Source organism: Amblyraja radiata, chromosome 2 (genome assembly GCF_010909765.2).
Source record: "Amblyraja radiata isolate CabotCenter1 chromosome 2, sAmbRad1.1.pri, whole genome shotgun sequence".
NCBI classification, from domain to species: Eukaryota; Metazoa; Chordata; class Chondrichthyes; order Rajiformes; family Rajidae; genus Amblyraja; species Amblyraja radiata.
Window position 1 is genome coordinate 59,683,230 of NC_045957.1, and position 17,125 is coordinate 59,700,354.

Genomic DNA, 17,125 nt, shown 5'->3' on the forward strand with positions numbered 1-17,125 from the left:
ACAAGGCAATTGCTGATTAGCTGCTTTGAACATAATTTGGATAGTTTTATAATCTGTCAGATCTTGAAATTTTAATGTTTTTAGTCTGATAAATAATGGTTTTGTTGATTGTCTGTAGGTGGTTTTATGTATAATTCGTATTGCTCTTTTTTTGGAGGATGAAGATTGGATGTGTATTTGTTTTGTATGTGTTCCCCCCATACCTCCACACAATAGATCATGTATGGGAGTATGAGGGAGCAGTACAACATATACAGGGAGGTTTGATTTAGTTGGTCTCTGGCTTTATTCAGTATTGCAATGGTGACCACCTCTGTGGGATCAATGCCTGATCCGCCACAGGCACCGTGGCTCGGGTCTGCATTGTCAATAAACGTTGAGTGGGTGAACCCAAAACAGGGTCGCGGGAGATGTTGCGTAGGTTGAGCAGATCCAGGTACACGTCGGAATTAGCTCGGTACGATCGTTCCATGAGCTGTTTGGCACTCTTGACAACCCGCTCAGCTAATTCATTTGACTGTGGATATTCAGGGCTGCTGGTAATGTGGTGAAAACCCCAACGTGCAACAAACTCTTTGAAGTGTTGGCTGGTAAATTGACTGCCGTTATCAGATAACAGTATGCACGGAGCTCCATGGTCTGCAATATGGCGAACAAGCTTCGAAACTACCCCGCGAGAAGTGGGGCTGCTAAGAAAATCAATGTCAAACCTTCCAGAATACGTCACAGATTGTAGTCAGATAACAAACAGAAGGGCTGAAAGAGACAAGTCCCAGGTCATGACAAGCGTTGGCACCCAGCAGAGATGGCACTTCCTCACGAACAACATAGAAACTCAGGTTGTGGACACATGAGTTAAGACTTGACTTGACTGATAGGGTGCACTGGACCTCCTGCAAATGGGAGAAGGGAGGCAGCTGTAGGAGTGCCAGTCTCTGTTTTTCGTAACTTTTTCAACACAGCTAGACAGATCACATTACATCTGGCCCCTGTGTCAATTTTCAGATAAAAGTTCTTGCTATTAACGAGGAAAGCGACATTGGGGTCTATTTGTTTGTGTATTGAATCAGATAGGGAATGCAACAGGGAAGTCAAAACCTTCGTTAGCAGCCTGCAAATCCGTGGGAGCTGGTTGAAAGCATTCCGAGAGCAAGTTCTCATGGCCGTGAATTAACAGATTGCCTTGTTTGAAATCTGTTGCTACGCGAGCGGCAGCATTTGAAGAAATGATTCCTTTTGTTACAAAATTGACATAATTTTCCATACGCAGGGCAACGGTCACGAGCAGCAGCATGCGAACCCCCACAGTTAAAACAATTGTCTATTAGTCTCACGATACAGTTGTCGGGCAATTGAGGAGAATGACGAGAGATTTGATAAGACATGCCGGCAACATTAATTTCAGACCAGCAGAATGTCCTAAAACTTTTGCATGCGTCAGCCATTTCAGCAATGCAACAGCGGTTTTCAGCAGTCTCTAGAGTAAGCTCAGCATCCTGCAGTAACTCGTCGCATAATTTATCATTGCGGACAACATAGACCAAACGGTCACGGACTAGGCTATCACATATATCCCAGAAATCACATCAACTGGCTTCAAAGCACTGACATACATCTCCACAGGTTCACCATGTCTCTGACTTCTGGAAAAGAACAAATGCCTCTCCATGACCAAGTGAGTACGCAACTCATATAACTGTTGGAATTTGCTTAGTAAGCAATCAGGGCCACGGATAGACTCAGCGGGAGCGATCTAAACACCAGCCGGGTAAAACCTAGCCGGTTCATAATTAAATCTTCTGGCATGTTGGACAGCTTCCGTGCCTGCTAGATTAAGAAGAATTGACGCTCGAACATTGGGAGCTACTTACTGCACATGGTGGCTTGGGTGCTTTGGCTTGAACTTGAAAGGCACTACTTGCTGCAAATGGTGGCAGGTGCTTTGGCTTGGCTGGGTATGTGCAAATGGGAGTAGCTTTGTTTGGACATCTTGATCAGCGTGGATGTGTTGGGCTGAGGAAGGTCCTGATCCCTAACATCACCTATCCATGTTTTCCAAAGATTCTGCCTGACCCACTGAATTACTCCAGCACTTTGTATCTTTTTGTTTGTTGGGCTAAAGGGCCTGTTTCCCTGTTGTATGTCTCTATGCCTCAACTACCGAGTAGTCAATTGGACCCAGGAATTCCACCAGAATGGTTCTCTTCTCATCGCATACTTTTATGATAGGTGTGTCCAAAGGATTTTAGACCTATTTCTCATTTACATGTAACTCTGTAGCAATTTCATCCAAAATCAATGTCAGTTTCAATGTCATTGCAACGAACAGATTCAGATTCTGATTCAGATTCAACTTTAATTGTCATTGTGCAGTGTACAGTACAGAGACAATGAAATGCAGTTAGCATCTCCCTGGAAGAGCGACATAGAACATGAGAGCGACATAGAATATGACAATAAATAAATCTATTTACATGCATACAGTCATAGTGTTTTCCTGGTGGGAGGAGTGTCCGGGGGGGGGGGGGGGTGATTGGCAATTACCGAGGTACAGTGTTGAGTAGTGTGACAGCCGCAGGGAAGAAGCTGTTCCTGGACCTGCTGGTCCGGCAACGGAGAGACCTGTAGCGCCTCCCGGATGGAAGGAGGGTAAACAGTCTATGGTTGGGGTGAGAGCAGTCCTGGACGATGCTGAGCGCCCTTCGCAGACAACGCTTGCTTTGGACAGACTCAATGGAGGGGAGTGAGGAACCGGTGATGCGTTGGGCAAATTTCACCACCCTCTACAGTGCTTTCTGGTTGGAGACAGAGCAGTTGCCATACCATACTGTGATACAGTTGGTAAGGATGCTCTCGATGGTGCAGCGGTAGAAGTTCACCAGAATCTGGGGAGACAGATGGACCTTCTTCAGTCTCCTCAGGAAGAAAAGACGCTGGTGAGCCTTCTTGACCAGAGTTGAGGTATTGCGGGTCCAAGAGAGGTCATCGGAGATGTTGACCCCCAGGAACCTGAAGCTGGAAACACGTTCCACCTCCATCCCGTTAATGTGGATGGGGGTGTGCGTGCCGCCCCTAGACTTCATGAAGTCTACAATGAGTTCCTTGATCTTCTTGGAGTTAAGGGCCAGGTTGTTGTCAGTGCACCATGCTGCTAGGAGCTGGACCTCCTCCTTATAGGCCGACTCATCGTTGTTGCTGATGAGGCCAATCACCATTGTATCATCTGCATACTTGATGATGGTGTTAGTACCATGTACAGGTGTGCAGTCGTAGGTGAAGATGGAATAGAGGAGGGGGCTCAGCACACAGCCCTGTGGAACGCCGGTGTTCAGGGTGAGGGTTGAAGAGGTGTGCTTGTCTAACCTAACAGACTGGGGTCTGTTGGTTAGAAAGTCCAGTATCCAGTTGCAGAGGGAGGGGTCGATGCCCAGGTTACCGAGTTTGGTGATCAGTTTAGAGGGTATAATGGTGTTGAATGCTGAGCTGTAGTCGATGAACAGCATTCTTACGTAAGTGTCTCTGTTGTCGAGGTGGGAGAGGGCGGAGTGAAGTGCCGTTGAGATTGCATCCTCTGTACTCCTGTTCTTGCGGAAGGCAAACTGATAGGGATCCAATGTGGGGGGGTAGGCAGCATTTGAGGTGTGCCAGGGCCAGCCTCTCGAAGCATTTGGTGATGATGGGAGTAAGTGCAACTGGGCGGAAGTCGTTGAGGCTTGCCGCAGTGGAGTGTTTTGGCACCAGCATAACAACCATATTTACCTCACCATCATGGCTCTTGACCCATTCTCAGGCAAGCATCTTGTTTATTCAATAGAGTGTTCTTGGTGAGTTGAAAATGTCTTAACATTGGGAAGCGCATGCCTTTAATCACTGTTTTCCAACACAAGTTCTATTCTCTAGAAAATGATACAGTCTGTCTACAACTCAGGCACACACGTTATGATTTGTACCTCCTCTGTACCATTATTAACTTGCTCATTATCCCTGGTGGCATTGTCTGATTATTTTCGGTTTCAGTACGTACACCTGCTGAAGTACATCCATTCACAAGTTACCTCTGGATTTGACTATTGCAGTTGTCTTCTCACTAGTGCCCCTTATTATAGTTTATTTAAATTCATTTGGTAAAATGCTGCCAATGGCTTTATTCTCACCATGTTGTGCTCATCTACCACACCAATATTTGCTGACCTACACCAGTTCAAAATTAAATAATGCCTTAAGATTTGCTATTGGACTTATCTTCCTCCATGCTGTTGTCTTAGTAAATTCTACCCACACGACAACTCTCTAGAATATTGTAAACCTTCTCATTTTGGCCTTTTGATTATTCTGCAATTTGTTCATTCCACCAATAGTATTTACATTTAACTGCATTTAACCTAAACAGTGTGATTTCCTTATCTCCCCTCCATCCATTGAGGAATTCCTTAAAATTAATCTTTTTGTTAAACTCATTAACTTCCCTTGTATCTTGTGGGTCAAGTGTGTTTTTTAAATTATCAATCTTGTAAATGTCTTGTGGTATAACTTTTGCTACATTGAAATTGCTGTATCAATGGTGACTGCAATTTATGGAAATTCAACTAATGCAAGAGATTTTTGAAATTAATAATGTTTTGAGTCATATTGTTTATTGTTATCCTTCCAATATTTTCTTTAACTTTATCCCTGACTGACCTTGAATACACCCAATTATTTCTCAATTCCTCTGTACTGCTAAACTTCCAATAATTTGGTGTGATCATATTGGAAATAGTATTGCTTACCTTGAGTCGTTCCAGGCATCTTATTAGCCTAGCTTTTAACAGCATCAGCTTGCAATTTGAATAAGGTGCCACTCAAAATGCTATTGTAGAGGTGGCAAGGACGTCAAGCTTGTGACAAATGCTGCTGCACATTTTGCTACAGCATATTTAACATTAATCCTGTTCATTTTCCTCTAAACTTTAGGATGTCTGTGGCTCCTACCAGCTCTTGCTTTGTAGCTCTTCCATCTGCCACTGAGGATGCACATACAATATTTGGAAAAAATTCAGCAAGGCCTGGCAATGAAGTTCAAGAAGTTATTTATATTCCACCTAATTCCCATGAACCAGGATCTAAGGTTCAGGTAAGAAACCATTTTTTTCCTTTACAGTTGAATATTTTTTAATTCACTTTTCTTCTAATGTGAGATTTCATGTGCTGTATACCTAAATCAAATTTTATGTGTTGAATAAATTACCATATATTTTGGGACTAGTTTAAGATAATCGTAAGGATCAGCTTCTAAATTAATAGCAGTGACCTAAAGAATAGTTCGCTTAAGCCTATTGCACTCCAGGTCAGTTGATCAAATTGAACTGGCAATTAGTTGCATTTATTAAATCCTCCAACATCTGATGTAGAATAGTTGGTAGCTTTCTGCCTAAACAGCTGTCAGAGTTCAAAGTGTATAGTTCATGGAGTGCTGGATCTTGAGCACTGAGCAGAATGCTAATGGAATTATGTCCACAAAAAACACTCCCAGAGGACATGTCTCATCTATGGATAAGAGTAATAACATTATCAAAAGAAAGGTGAACATCCTCTTGCTGTAAAATGTTAATGCTTAACTCAATACTAAGTACTGTAATTGATGATCATCTGTCATACGTTGATGTAAATGGCATTGTGCTGCAATTATTTAAATATGAAGAATGGACAGATTTAAAATCTAGTAAAATTAAGACAAATGTCTTTATTAATATATTGGGGAATACTGAAGAACAAATAAAAAAATTACTCGTCCTGTTCTTCAAAGTAACCCTTAAAATACAATTTATTTTTGTTCTCGACTGTTTTTAAAAACCCCCAGCAAACCTCATTATTTACGAAATGGTGGGAATAGGCTCCCCCAGAGAAACTGGTCATGTGGGACAGCAGGAGGCTTTCATAATCCAATTAGCTCTTTGAACAGCTGATAAACCTTTTTGATGGTTACTACATTTCTAAACAAAGATAACAGTTGTGGCTGAAGACACAAAGGAATTGTCAGCATCTGTGTTCATTGACATTTGGTTAATTATCTCCTGTACTTCAGCAAACACTTAGAACCCTGAGTGCTATCTGACAAGATTTGTTTTCCAATGTTTATTTTCTTATCGTTTTCCTTTGAGAATAATTTAGTTTTGAGTGCTGCAGAGCTTTCTTGCTAAGGAAGGTTCCTTATTCTAGGAATATCCATCCATGCATTTAATATCTGCTTAGAATAATTATGAGGAGCTTGTTTGTCAGCTTTGCTGATATACTCCTGATTAGGGAGAGGTTTGAAAACATCATCTCCATACTATTGGAAATGGAGTGAAAGAGGAAAAGAAAATGCAGGCAGTCAGTCAGAAGGCAGGGGTAGCACAGGCCTAGGAGTGAGGATTTCTGCAGAGGAGGGGCAGAGATGAAGACAGATTACTTTATGGAGATGGATCATCTTAACAATGGTCTGAAGCTAATCTTTGGCAAGTAAGACACCAAGAATGTGGACAGAAAATTAGAGTGAGTTATATGAGTTAAGTAGGTTAACTACATCTTGCCAAAATGTAACCAGAGGGAATTTGCATTTATTTTGTCCTGGTGAGTTTTACACAAGTCTGGATTGCAGTGGAGCTCTAGAGATAATAAGGAAATAAAGTATGACGTTGATGTGCACTTGAAAGCTTGACATCCCAGACATCCCGGAAATTAGAAATGCGTACAACAAAGGTAAAACAGTTATAGTGACTTCAATCTACATATAGATTGGGTGAATCAAATTGGCAGGGGTGCTGATGAAGAGGATTTCTTGGAATGTATGCGGGATAGTTTTCTAAACCAACATGTAGAGGAACCAACGAGAGAGCAGGCTATTCTAGACTGGGTATTGAATAATGAGGAATGGTTAGTTAGCAGTCTTGTTGTGCGTGGCCCCTTGAGCAAGAGTGACCATAATATGGTTGAGTTCTTAATTAGTTAAATCAGAAACAAGGGTTCTGAACTTAAAGAAAGATAACTTTGAGGGTATGAGACGTGAATTGGCCAAGATAGACTGGCAATTGATTCTTAAAGGGTTGACGGTGGATATGCAATGGAAGGCATTTAAAGACTGCATGGATGAACTACAACAATTGTTCATCCCAGTTTGGCAAAAGAATAAATCAGGGAAGGTAGTGCATCCATGGATAACAAGGGAAATCAGGGATAGTATCAAAACAAAAGATTAAAACAAAGGGGTATGGAGAGAAGGCAGATAAGGATACTGAATTGGATGATCAGCTATGATCATGTTGAATGGCGGTGCAGGCTCGAAGGGCCGAATGGCCTACTCCTGCACCTATTTTCTATGTTTCTATGAATTCAATTTTAAATTAAAAACAGTTCATTTCTGCTTACAGTAAATAAGAATTTACTTGGTGCAAGGCTGAAATGTAATTGAAACTTAAATAATTAAAAAACTTAATTAGATAATTAATCAGTAATTAGATTTTTTTATTATGACATGCAGCATGGCTCACTTAATAAATGTTAGGCTGAAGAATGCAGGAGTGCAGAACAGTAGAAATAGAATTACATGTGGAGTCAAATGGTAAAGTAATAAGGAGAATATTTAAATTATATAGTCTGAGAATTAGATTTGAAGTACTTTGATCATAATTATTAAAATATTCAAATATTTATATTTGTTTGAAATTCTTGGCCAGGCCAAAACAAAATGATCAGAACTTTTTTAAGAGTGTGATTAGTGAGTATGTCTGCCAAGTGGATTACAGAGGCTTGTAACTGGTCTGAAAATAATAAGTTCAATTGTGAATTTTCAATTTAAAATTAATAATGTTCTATCTAAAATTAACCAGGGGTGTGGTGCAAAGGAATGTGCATTTGTATATTATCAATGGCTATGGGCTCCAGTTTGACTGGATCCACAACATCTTGCATCTGTGACATCATGCAGCTGACAGTCTGAAGAAGGGTTTCGGCCCGAAACGTCGCCTATTTCCTTCGCTCCATAGATGCTGCTGCACCCGCTGAGTTCCTCCAGCAATTTTGTGTACCTTCGATATTCCAGCATCTGCAGTTCCCTTTTGAACAGCCAGTCATGTTTTGTTTAGTTTAGAGATACAGCATGGAAACAGGCCCTTCGGCCCACTGAGTCCGCACCGACCAGCGATCCCAGCACATTACCACTATCCTACACGCCATAGGGGCAATTTACACTTGTATCATCCCAAAATCCTGGGGCGCCACACGCGACCGCACGTCACTGCCTACGTCACCACGCTCCATGCGCACCATGCACGCGTAATGCGTCGTGACGCGTAAATTATGTCACGTAAATTACGCGCAAATGACGCCCTAGTGGGACAGGCCCTTAAGGCAACAATTCTACTGCTGCGCCCACTGTTAAACAATTCTGATAAGAAGCTTTTAAGATAGCAACATTTTAATTAATATATTTAAACTTTTATACTGCGTGTGAAATGAGTTAGGAGCATGCAAGATTGAGCTGCAATTTTTTTTATGCAAGTTATGATATCCATAATTTTGAAATGTTTGAGGAAAGTATATTTTATGCAAGCATTTAGTCTTGAAGGTCAGAAAATTTGCTCAGTAGTGATCATGGCTTTGTATATCATTTAAAAAGCTACAGCTTGCAACAACTTGGAAATACATTACATTTTTGTTATTGTATTTTGACTTTGTAAGTATTTACAAGATCTGTGGGAGTGGTTCAATGGAGGAATTCTGAATTCGGAATTCTGAACCACTGGCAGCAATTTTGGGCTCCCTTTTTAACCTACTCAGCAGAGAAGTCCCAAATGCTGCAATAGTAGTGTGCCCCGATGAAAAACATCTGAACTTCACCATAATCCAACCATAAATCCAGGCCAATATTGGCAAACATTGTAAAAAATATAAATGTGAAATATAAAATGGTGTTGAACAGATCCAAGAAAAAATATTTTGCTCTAAGGAAGATCAATCTAAACACCAATGAGACATAATGCATTGCCAAAATTAGAAGGAAATATTGAAAGTGAGGAAAAAATATATACAGGATGCATTTGGGCAAGAGAATAAGACGAAATTGGGATGCGATAAAACAATATTTGAAAGAAGAAAATGTATAAAACAATCCAAAGTTATATGCTGTCCAGATCATCAACATTTAAAATCCATCTACACATTAAATGAATGCAGAGAGCAGCTGGCAGATACTTTTACAATGGATAACTTGTTGGATAAAGATATGCAGTCAGTGGGGACTGGTAATGCAATGGTTATATTTTTAAAGGAAAATGGAATACATCTAGATATCAGTCATGAGAAAAAGGATTTCAATCTCCTTCCATGTGCTGTATTCAATGCCCACCCCCTTCCCACAGCAGCTAGAAAAAAAAACTTGGAGACATCGTGAAACAGAAAAATATAATAATCAATAGCTAATTTCTCAATTCCAAGAGGAAAATTCTTGTATAAGGAAAATCATTGAATTATTTGAGGTTAAGAGAGCATGACAAGGATAATGTAATATAATCCTAGCAAGACTATAGACTAGGTAGATTGATACATGAGACAAATAATAGAATAGATAGAGATTTGGCTGCAATCCAGAAAGAGTGTATTGAGAAAGTATTGTTCATAATACTGGAATGGGAGGTCCCACAAGGATCAGTGCTTTGGCCACTGAGGCTCACTATTTGTTTTTAGTTTTAGCTTTGAAAATGTAAAAGAAAAATAAGATCACATTAATTGAAAAACGGATATCTTAATGGGGTTGAAAAGTAGATGGAGCTCATGGAAGTAGATCACTGTATAATACCAGAAAAGTAAACCCAAACACTGCTTTTTAAGGGTTTATATTGGCAGGCAGAGAAGCTGTGCCAATTACTATGTCAAGTTTTTAAATTAAATTATCATGTGTAACTTTATATTCTTAACATTCTCTTAAGTACATCAGATGTATCCAGTGCGCCGTAAATGAATAACCAAGCATCACCATTTGGTATAGTTTGTGAAGAGATATGAGTTTATTCTGGTATTTAGTGTGAATGGAGGAACAATTTAGATTCATGTTTGAAGAAAACTCTCAAATCTTGAAAGGATGCGGTGATAGAATATTTTAAAAAATGAAGGAGAAAGAAAATACATACAACAAATGGGAGATGTTAACAACGCTGGTGGGAGTACAACAAGATAGGTGAAGACGAACTTAACAGAAAATATCAATTTTGAAGATAGATGAATGTGAGGGGAACGTTGGCAAAAAAAATAGGAACGGAGTACAAGATTTTGGGAAAGTAACAGAATGAGGTAAGAGTTTGAGGCACAGAAGAATGGATAGTGACTTGGCACTGGTGATAGAAATTTGGTGTTGATTGGTGTGAAAGGAACAAAAAAGACTATTGGAATATCAGTTTCGACCCACAACGTGGGATATCACCCGGGAGTGGGATATTGGAATATCAGTTTCGGCCCACTGAGTCCGCATTGACCAGCGATCCATGCACATTAACACGATCCTACACACACTAGGGACAATTTACACTTATACTGTCAATTTACCTACATCCCTGTACATCTTTGGAGTGTGGGAGGAAACCTAAGATCACAGAGAAAACCCACGCAGGTCAAGGGAGAATGTACAAACTCTGTACAGACAGCAGCTGCAGTCAGGATCGAACCCGGGTCTCAGGTGCTGCAAGTGCTGTAATGCAGCAGCTCTACCAGTGCGCTACCGTGCCGCCCGAAAAACGTTGTTAATCTAAAACAGCACTGCCTTGTCTAACGGGTCTTTCTAACGTGCCTTCGTTATTAGCCTAATTTCCCATAATCCTTCTCCTGTTTGTATGGCAATCCCAAAGAATTTTCCTTCAGTGTTTATTGAAATTACACAAAATAGCCTGATTTGGTTTGCAAATAAATAAATCAAAAAGATGAAAGCAGCTATGTGCTCTACGTCACGTGTACAGGAGCTAACAAGTCTGAGATCTTGTCTTATCTGTACTCTATTCTTAATGGAGTAATCAATGCTTATAGCTTTTATGGGGGGGCCCAATTTATCCAATGAGCACTTTTTAACAGATTATTTTTAATTACGTCCCTCCCTCCCTTTTGATTATTTTATATTTTTGATGTGCTTTTAGTCTTTTCTACTCCAAAGACAAAATATTTATTTAACATTTTTGCAATTTACACATTTCCCTTTTTAAGTCCCTTGTATTACTACTAATACACTAATGTTTGCAATTGCTTCACTTTTCCACAATTGGTGGAGCCGTAGATTGCAGCAGAAATCATGTTACATTCCAATTACTTAATCTGAAGAATATTGAATAGTAATATTTATGGCCAAGTATCGGTAATTCGACCTCGTGATGGAATTTGTAACATATGCTGTAAATACCTGAGTTCGTTAATTACACTGGTATTTTAAAGGAAATACTTTTTTTCTTGGCACATGTATCCACATTTGGGGTAATTATTCCCCAAAGATTATTTGATCAAAGTTTAACATGAAAGTGAGATCCTATAATTTAAAGATTCAAGAAGATCGAATATTTATTAATTTGACAGACATAATCCGACTCTTAACATGCCAAGGGAATTAAAGGTTTGTCCATTTTATTTCAAATGCTCCAGGTCTGAGGGGATTTTTGAATGAAACATTGAATCAGGCTTGCTGCTCCTGGCAATAGGAGAAAGCCTGATCCAAATAGGAACATCCTTCACCCTTCTCTGCACTTATCTGATGCAGATGTATGGGTGGAGTCTCACTGGACCTACGATACGTAGATTTCACGAGATATATAGAGAAACACATTGCTGAGGCTTTGCTCAGGCTTTGGCAGAAGGCAAAGCTGAGAATAGAGGTTTACCTTTTGTCAAAGCTGTGAAGAAATCTACTTTTAAAAAATAAAGACAAAATGCTGGAGAAACTCAGCGGGTGAGGCAGCATCTATGGAGTGAAGGAATGGGTGACGTTTCGGGTCGAGACCCTTCTTCAGACTCAATGGGTCAGGCAGAATCTCTGGAGAATATGGACAGATGTTTTGTGTCGAGATCCTTCTTCAAATCTATTTACTTTTAAATATCTCTTAAATTTGACAACAACTTTACATAAAAGTAATGATTTTAGTTTTAGAAATTGATTATGATTTTTCTTAAAATGACATTTCTGCTTTTCTTGAATATTCAAAACTATGGGATCTCCAATTGCCTGTCACATTTGATCTGATTAAAGACATAAATGGAGATAGGCTTTTTGACACTCCTTCCCTCTTCTCCCAGCCCCCTACCAATGTAATTTTGGGGGTGGTCCCACTAGGACGAGGCTTTGTGCTGCATGTCAACTCCAGTGACAAACATTGGTGACAGATGTGATGTAATTTGACATGCAGCGTGTTGTAGGTGGCACAGTGGTAGAGCTGATGCCTTACAGCGCTTACAGAGACCCGGGTTTGATCCTGGTTCAGGGTGTTTGTCTGAACGGAGTTTGTATGTTCTCCCTGTGACATGTGTGGGTTTTCTCCGAGAACTTTGATTTCCATAATCCAAAGACGTACAGATTTGTAGGTTAATTGACGGTATAAAAATGTTCAAAAAAAATTGCCACTAGTATAGGATAGTGTTAATGTGCATGGATCGCTGGTCGGTGTGGGCTCGGTGGGCTGAAGGGCCTTTTTGAAAGCTGTATCTCTAAACTAAAGCTCCAGGCAAAACTTCATTGTGAATGTCTGAATTCTTGTGGTTCCCTTCAGAACTTCTGGCCTCAATCGGCATGATTTAGCCCACTATATTGCTGGTAAAAACAATGGGGATTGATGTAAAACGTAAACCATATTCTGTCAATAAGTTGCAAAATACAGCCTGAGGTAAGAAGAGACTTAAAATGAAGAATAGGAGACAAAAGAGAATGCACATGCTGGAATTTGGTGCATAAACAGATCAAAGGTTGCAGATGGTAAAAGCTTTGTTCATAATTTAGAGTCCCTTGTGCAACCTGAGCTGTTTGCAAGCCATAGGGAAGTGATTAATAGTGAAGAGCTTCCACCTGCCTCTCACATGACTGAGGAATTATGATCTTTCAATTGCCGGAAAACTGAATCCTAGTTGGAACTGAATTAATGGAGACAGAAGTTTGCTCAGTCAAATGTTGGTATTGATGGCCAATTGCAGGTGAATGAACGCCATGCCTCTTAATTGGAGTTGACCATTTCTTGGCAGTCCTTGGTTAGTTTCATAGTACATTAACTGTACAAGGCATGCTTATTTGCAAGTCTTCCATTATTTTGCAGTGATTGCAGAATGGTTAATATTCAGTCCCAGAGTCTCTGCAAGATATTATGATTTGTTTTTTCTAAAAATTCTTAATACATGACTATTTCCTCAGTTATGGTACTTGTGGAATCTTGCACATCAGTGATTTGAGTGGATTACTGAAAGTGCAAGTAAATAGCTCTGCATCTATTTTTCTCTACTGCAAGCAGCACCATGCAGCCATCCAGTGCTCCGTCTCATCATGCGAAATGCCACTATTCAGAGAGAGCAAGAGGCCGGAACCCTGATGTTCTTGTTGGTCATTTGAAAAGCAGAGTGTTTTTACATCATAGTTCAGTGTGCAAATGTGTAAATGCAGAAATGCAGAATGTAGGTCAAAAATTTGTGGTTGAAATGTGAAAGTGGGGAGTAATTGCAAGGGCTGAAACGTGGGATGCAATTTAATAGTAAGATTAAACGAGAACTTACCAGTTTGAAGTTTGATCTTTATTTTATGAGGAGTTACGTCGAGGGATTACGTGAAGACCCCGCCAGCATGCATGTGCGACATTCTTCAAAGCAGCGGTGTGAAATCACAGTAATAGTAAGTGAAATAAACATAGTAAGATAAGAAGAACTAGGATACCAGTTGACCTTTATGATAGAGGGTGGGCGTGGAGGGCACGTAATCCCTCGATGTAACTCCTCATAAAATAAAGATCTAACTTCAAACTGGTAAGTTCTCATTTAATCTTACTATTTTACTTCGGTCAAGTGAGTGACTACGTGAAGATTTTAATGATCTGTGATTTCATGCCGTGGAACAAATCCATGCTTCACTCACTGCCGAAGTCATCCAAGGGTGGAAGTATGTTATCGTATTGAGACATGAATCAAAATTTGAAACAATAACGATTTACTTTAACAAAGAAAATAATGCTCCCTCGGGCTAAATTATATTGCAGAACTTAAAATACTTTCTGCAAACACCGCAGGTTTGGCGATCGGCTTATTATAAAAGAGTTGGAAGGTCTTCTCCCTAGACCATCCTGCTGTCGCCAGGATATGGTCCATTGGCACCTCCATGTTTCTAGCCGCTGATGTTGCTGCTGCCCTGGGGAATGAGATTTTAAAATGTCAGTATCCACCGCAGCAGCTCCCAGAACCTGTCTGAGCCATCTAGAGATGGTCTGTGCTGACACCCGGCCATGAGGCTGTTTAAAGCTGACCCATAGCGCCAATTTGTTTCCTCTTAAGGTTTTTGTAGTCTTAAGGTATAGCAGTAGGTGTGTCATAACACACAGACGGGTGTCAGATGGGTATGCCCGGAATTCCAAATTCAGTCCTGATGTTCCTGGTCTACTTTGTTTGACCAACTCCAAGATCCGGAAGGTTATCTTGTCTGTTTAGACCTTCATATATTCCTGTCTTAGTTTGTGTAGGGACTGAACCCTTTGAGCTGAGACCAATGCCATCAGCATTACTGTTTTTAATGTGAGCTGTTCCAGGGACAGGGACATTGCTGGTGACCAACCCCTTAGCAATGTGAGTACAACACTAACGTCTCAGATCTGGTAGTACCTCGGTCTGGGAGGGTTGGTGATGTAAATACCCGTCATGAGTTTGGCAACTAGAGGATGGGATCCCATGGAATGCTGTCCTTGTGCCTGCCACAAGTATGCTGACAGAGCACTCCTAGCACTATTAATAGCGCTGTAGCTCAGTCCTTCATCAAAATGAAGGCTGGATAGGAATTCCAGGACATTGGTGACTGTAGCTGTATTGTATGCTACACCAGTCCTTGAGCAGTACAATTCCCATTTCCTAATGCTGGAGAGGTACTGCTTCTTAGTTGACTCTCGATAGGCCACTGTGATCATGTTCATGGTCCTGTCTGTGAGTCCCAGATCCAGCAAAGGTCTTTTCAGATTCTGCAAGCCAACAGATTGATTCTGTCATGGCATGGATGACTCTCGCCCGAAACAGGATGGGCCAAAAGATCTGGTCTTTTAGTGATGGTCATATATGGCTCAGAGACCATGTCGAGGACCACAGGGAACCATGGCTGTGTAGGCCAATCGGGTACTACCAAAATATCTGAAGCTGAGTCCATTTGTATTTTGCGTAGGACCCGACTGATGAGGCAGAAGGGGGGAAAGTATGTAAAAACAATTTTCCCCAATTCAGCGAAAAAGCGTCCATCGCTGCTGCCCCAGGGTCTGGTTCCCAAGCGACATATGTTGGCAACTGGTGATTGAGTCTAGAGGCAAATAGATCGATATCAGGTGTACCATATCGCATAGTAATATCAGCAAATACTTTGTGGTTCAACATCCATTCGGTGTTGTCATTAAATTTTCGTGACCTGGTGTCTGCCACTGTATTGAGCTTACCTGGCAGGTAAGTTGCTGATAGCCAAATATGTCTGTCGACACACCATTGCCAGATTGTATTGGCCAGATTATCACACGATATCGATTTTATTCCACCCATATGATTAATATATGCCACCACCATGGTATTATCAATTTGTAGGAGGACATGCAGATGGTGCATAGTTGAACAGTAAGCTTTTAGCCCATAAAATGCACCCATCATTTCTAAATAATTTATATCTAGTGTTTGTAATAGTGATGATTCTTGTATGTTCCATCTACCACCAGTACTGGACATAGTGTTAGTTGCTCCCCAGCCATGAGCGCTGGCATTCGTTTGTATTGTGAATGATGGCTTACAGATAACGATGGGGCTGGAACAATGCCAAATATTTTCCTTCCACCATTGTAACTCCAAAATTGCTTTGGCTGGTAATTGCATAGGTCGATCAAAATGACCTGCATGTTGTTTTAGCGCTTGCACGTTTGCCCTTTGTAAATTCTGGTAGTGCAAAGGTCCAAACTGAGTAGCTGGAAATGCTGCTACTAATTTCCCAATTACTCTTGCCACCTGTCGAATGGATGGTTGATTAGTAACAATCAATTTGTTGCAGGCTTCCATCAAGTCTGCTGCTTTGTTCTTTGGCAATGTTACAGACATGTGGATAGAGTTAATTGTGAATCCCAAATAGTTCATAGTTGTGGATGGTGTCAACTTAGATTTATCTGGATGGATGATAAACTCCAGTGTTTCAAAGATGTTTGGTAGCTAAAACCGCTGATTTAGCTAATTCCAGGGTTTTCCCCACAATCAAAATATCATCAAGATATGCCATAACAATATGTTTTTGTTTCCTTAGTATTGCCAAGGCTGGTTTCAATATCTTGGTAAATAGTCTTGGGGCTGATGTTAATACATTAGGCAATGCTTTATACTGCCATCGTTGCCCCATCCAATTAAATTTTAGGTATCGACGATGATCCTTATGTATGGGTACTGAATAGTATGCATCTTTCAGATCGATGCATGCCATGAAGTATCCCTCAGTAACAAATGTTTCCATTTTGAAAAGAATATATTTTACAAAAGTATTCAGTCTAGTTAAGTCAATGATGATGCGACATCCACCATCTTTCTTGGTTTTCGTAAAAATGTTGGATACAAATTCCAGAGAGTCATGTGCCGTCCTCTCTATTACACCTTTAGCATGTAACCTCACCAGTTCTGCATGTCCTTCCAACTTTTCCTGTTGTGAGAGTACAAACTCCCAGTTATGGTACATGTTGAACTGGTGGCATACCTTTTTGGATTAACTCAATTTTGTATCCCTGAATACTTTGTAGTATATATTTATCAGTTGTAATAGTCCTCCATGCTTCCAAAAACAAGTGTAACCTTCCCCCTGTTGGTACAGGACCTACACCTTATATGTTCTGGAAGGAACCAGACCCACCTACCTCCATGGTTACCGGTGGTACGTTCATTTCTTCGGCTTCTG

General features: G+C 40.5%; 1 protein-coding gene across 1 annotated transcript in view; it reads left to right on the plus strand.

Moving 5' to 3' along the window:
* Window positions 1-17,125, plus strand: part of scrn1 (secernin 1) — a 56,747-nt gene that overhangs the window by 14,623 nt on the left and 24,999 nt on the right. The window contains exon 2 of the mRNA XM_033047348.1: window positions 4,954-5,113. Within this exon, the coding sequence (XP_032903239.1) occupies window positions 4,955-5,113 (159 nt within the window). The 5' untranslated portion in view covers window position 4,954. The remainder of the gene's footprint in view (window positions 1-4,953; window positions 5,114-17,125) is intronic.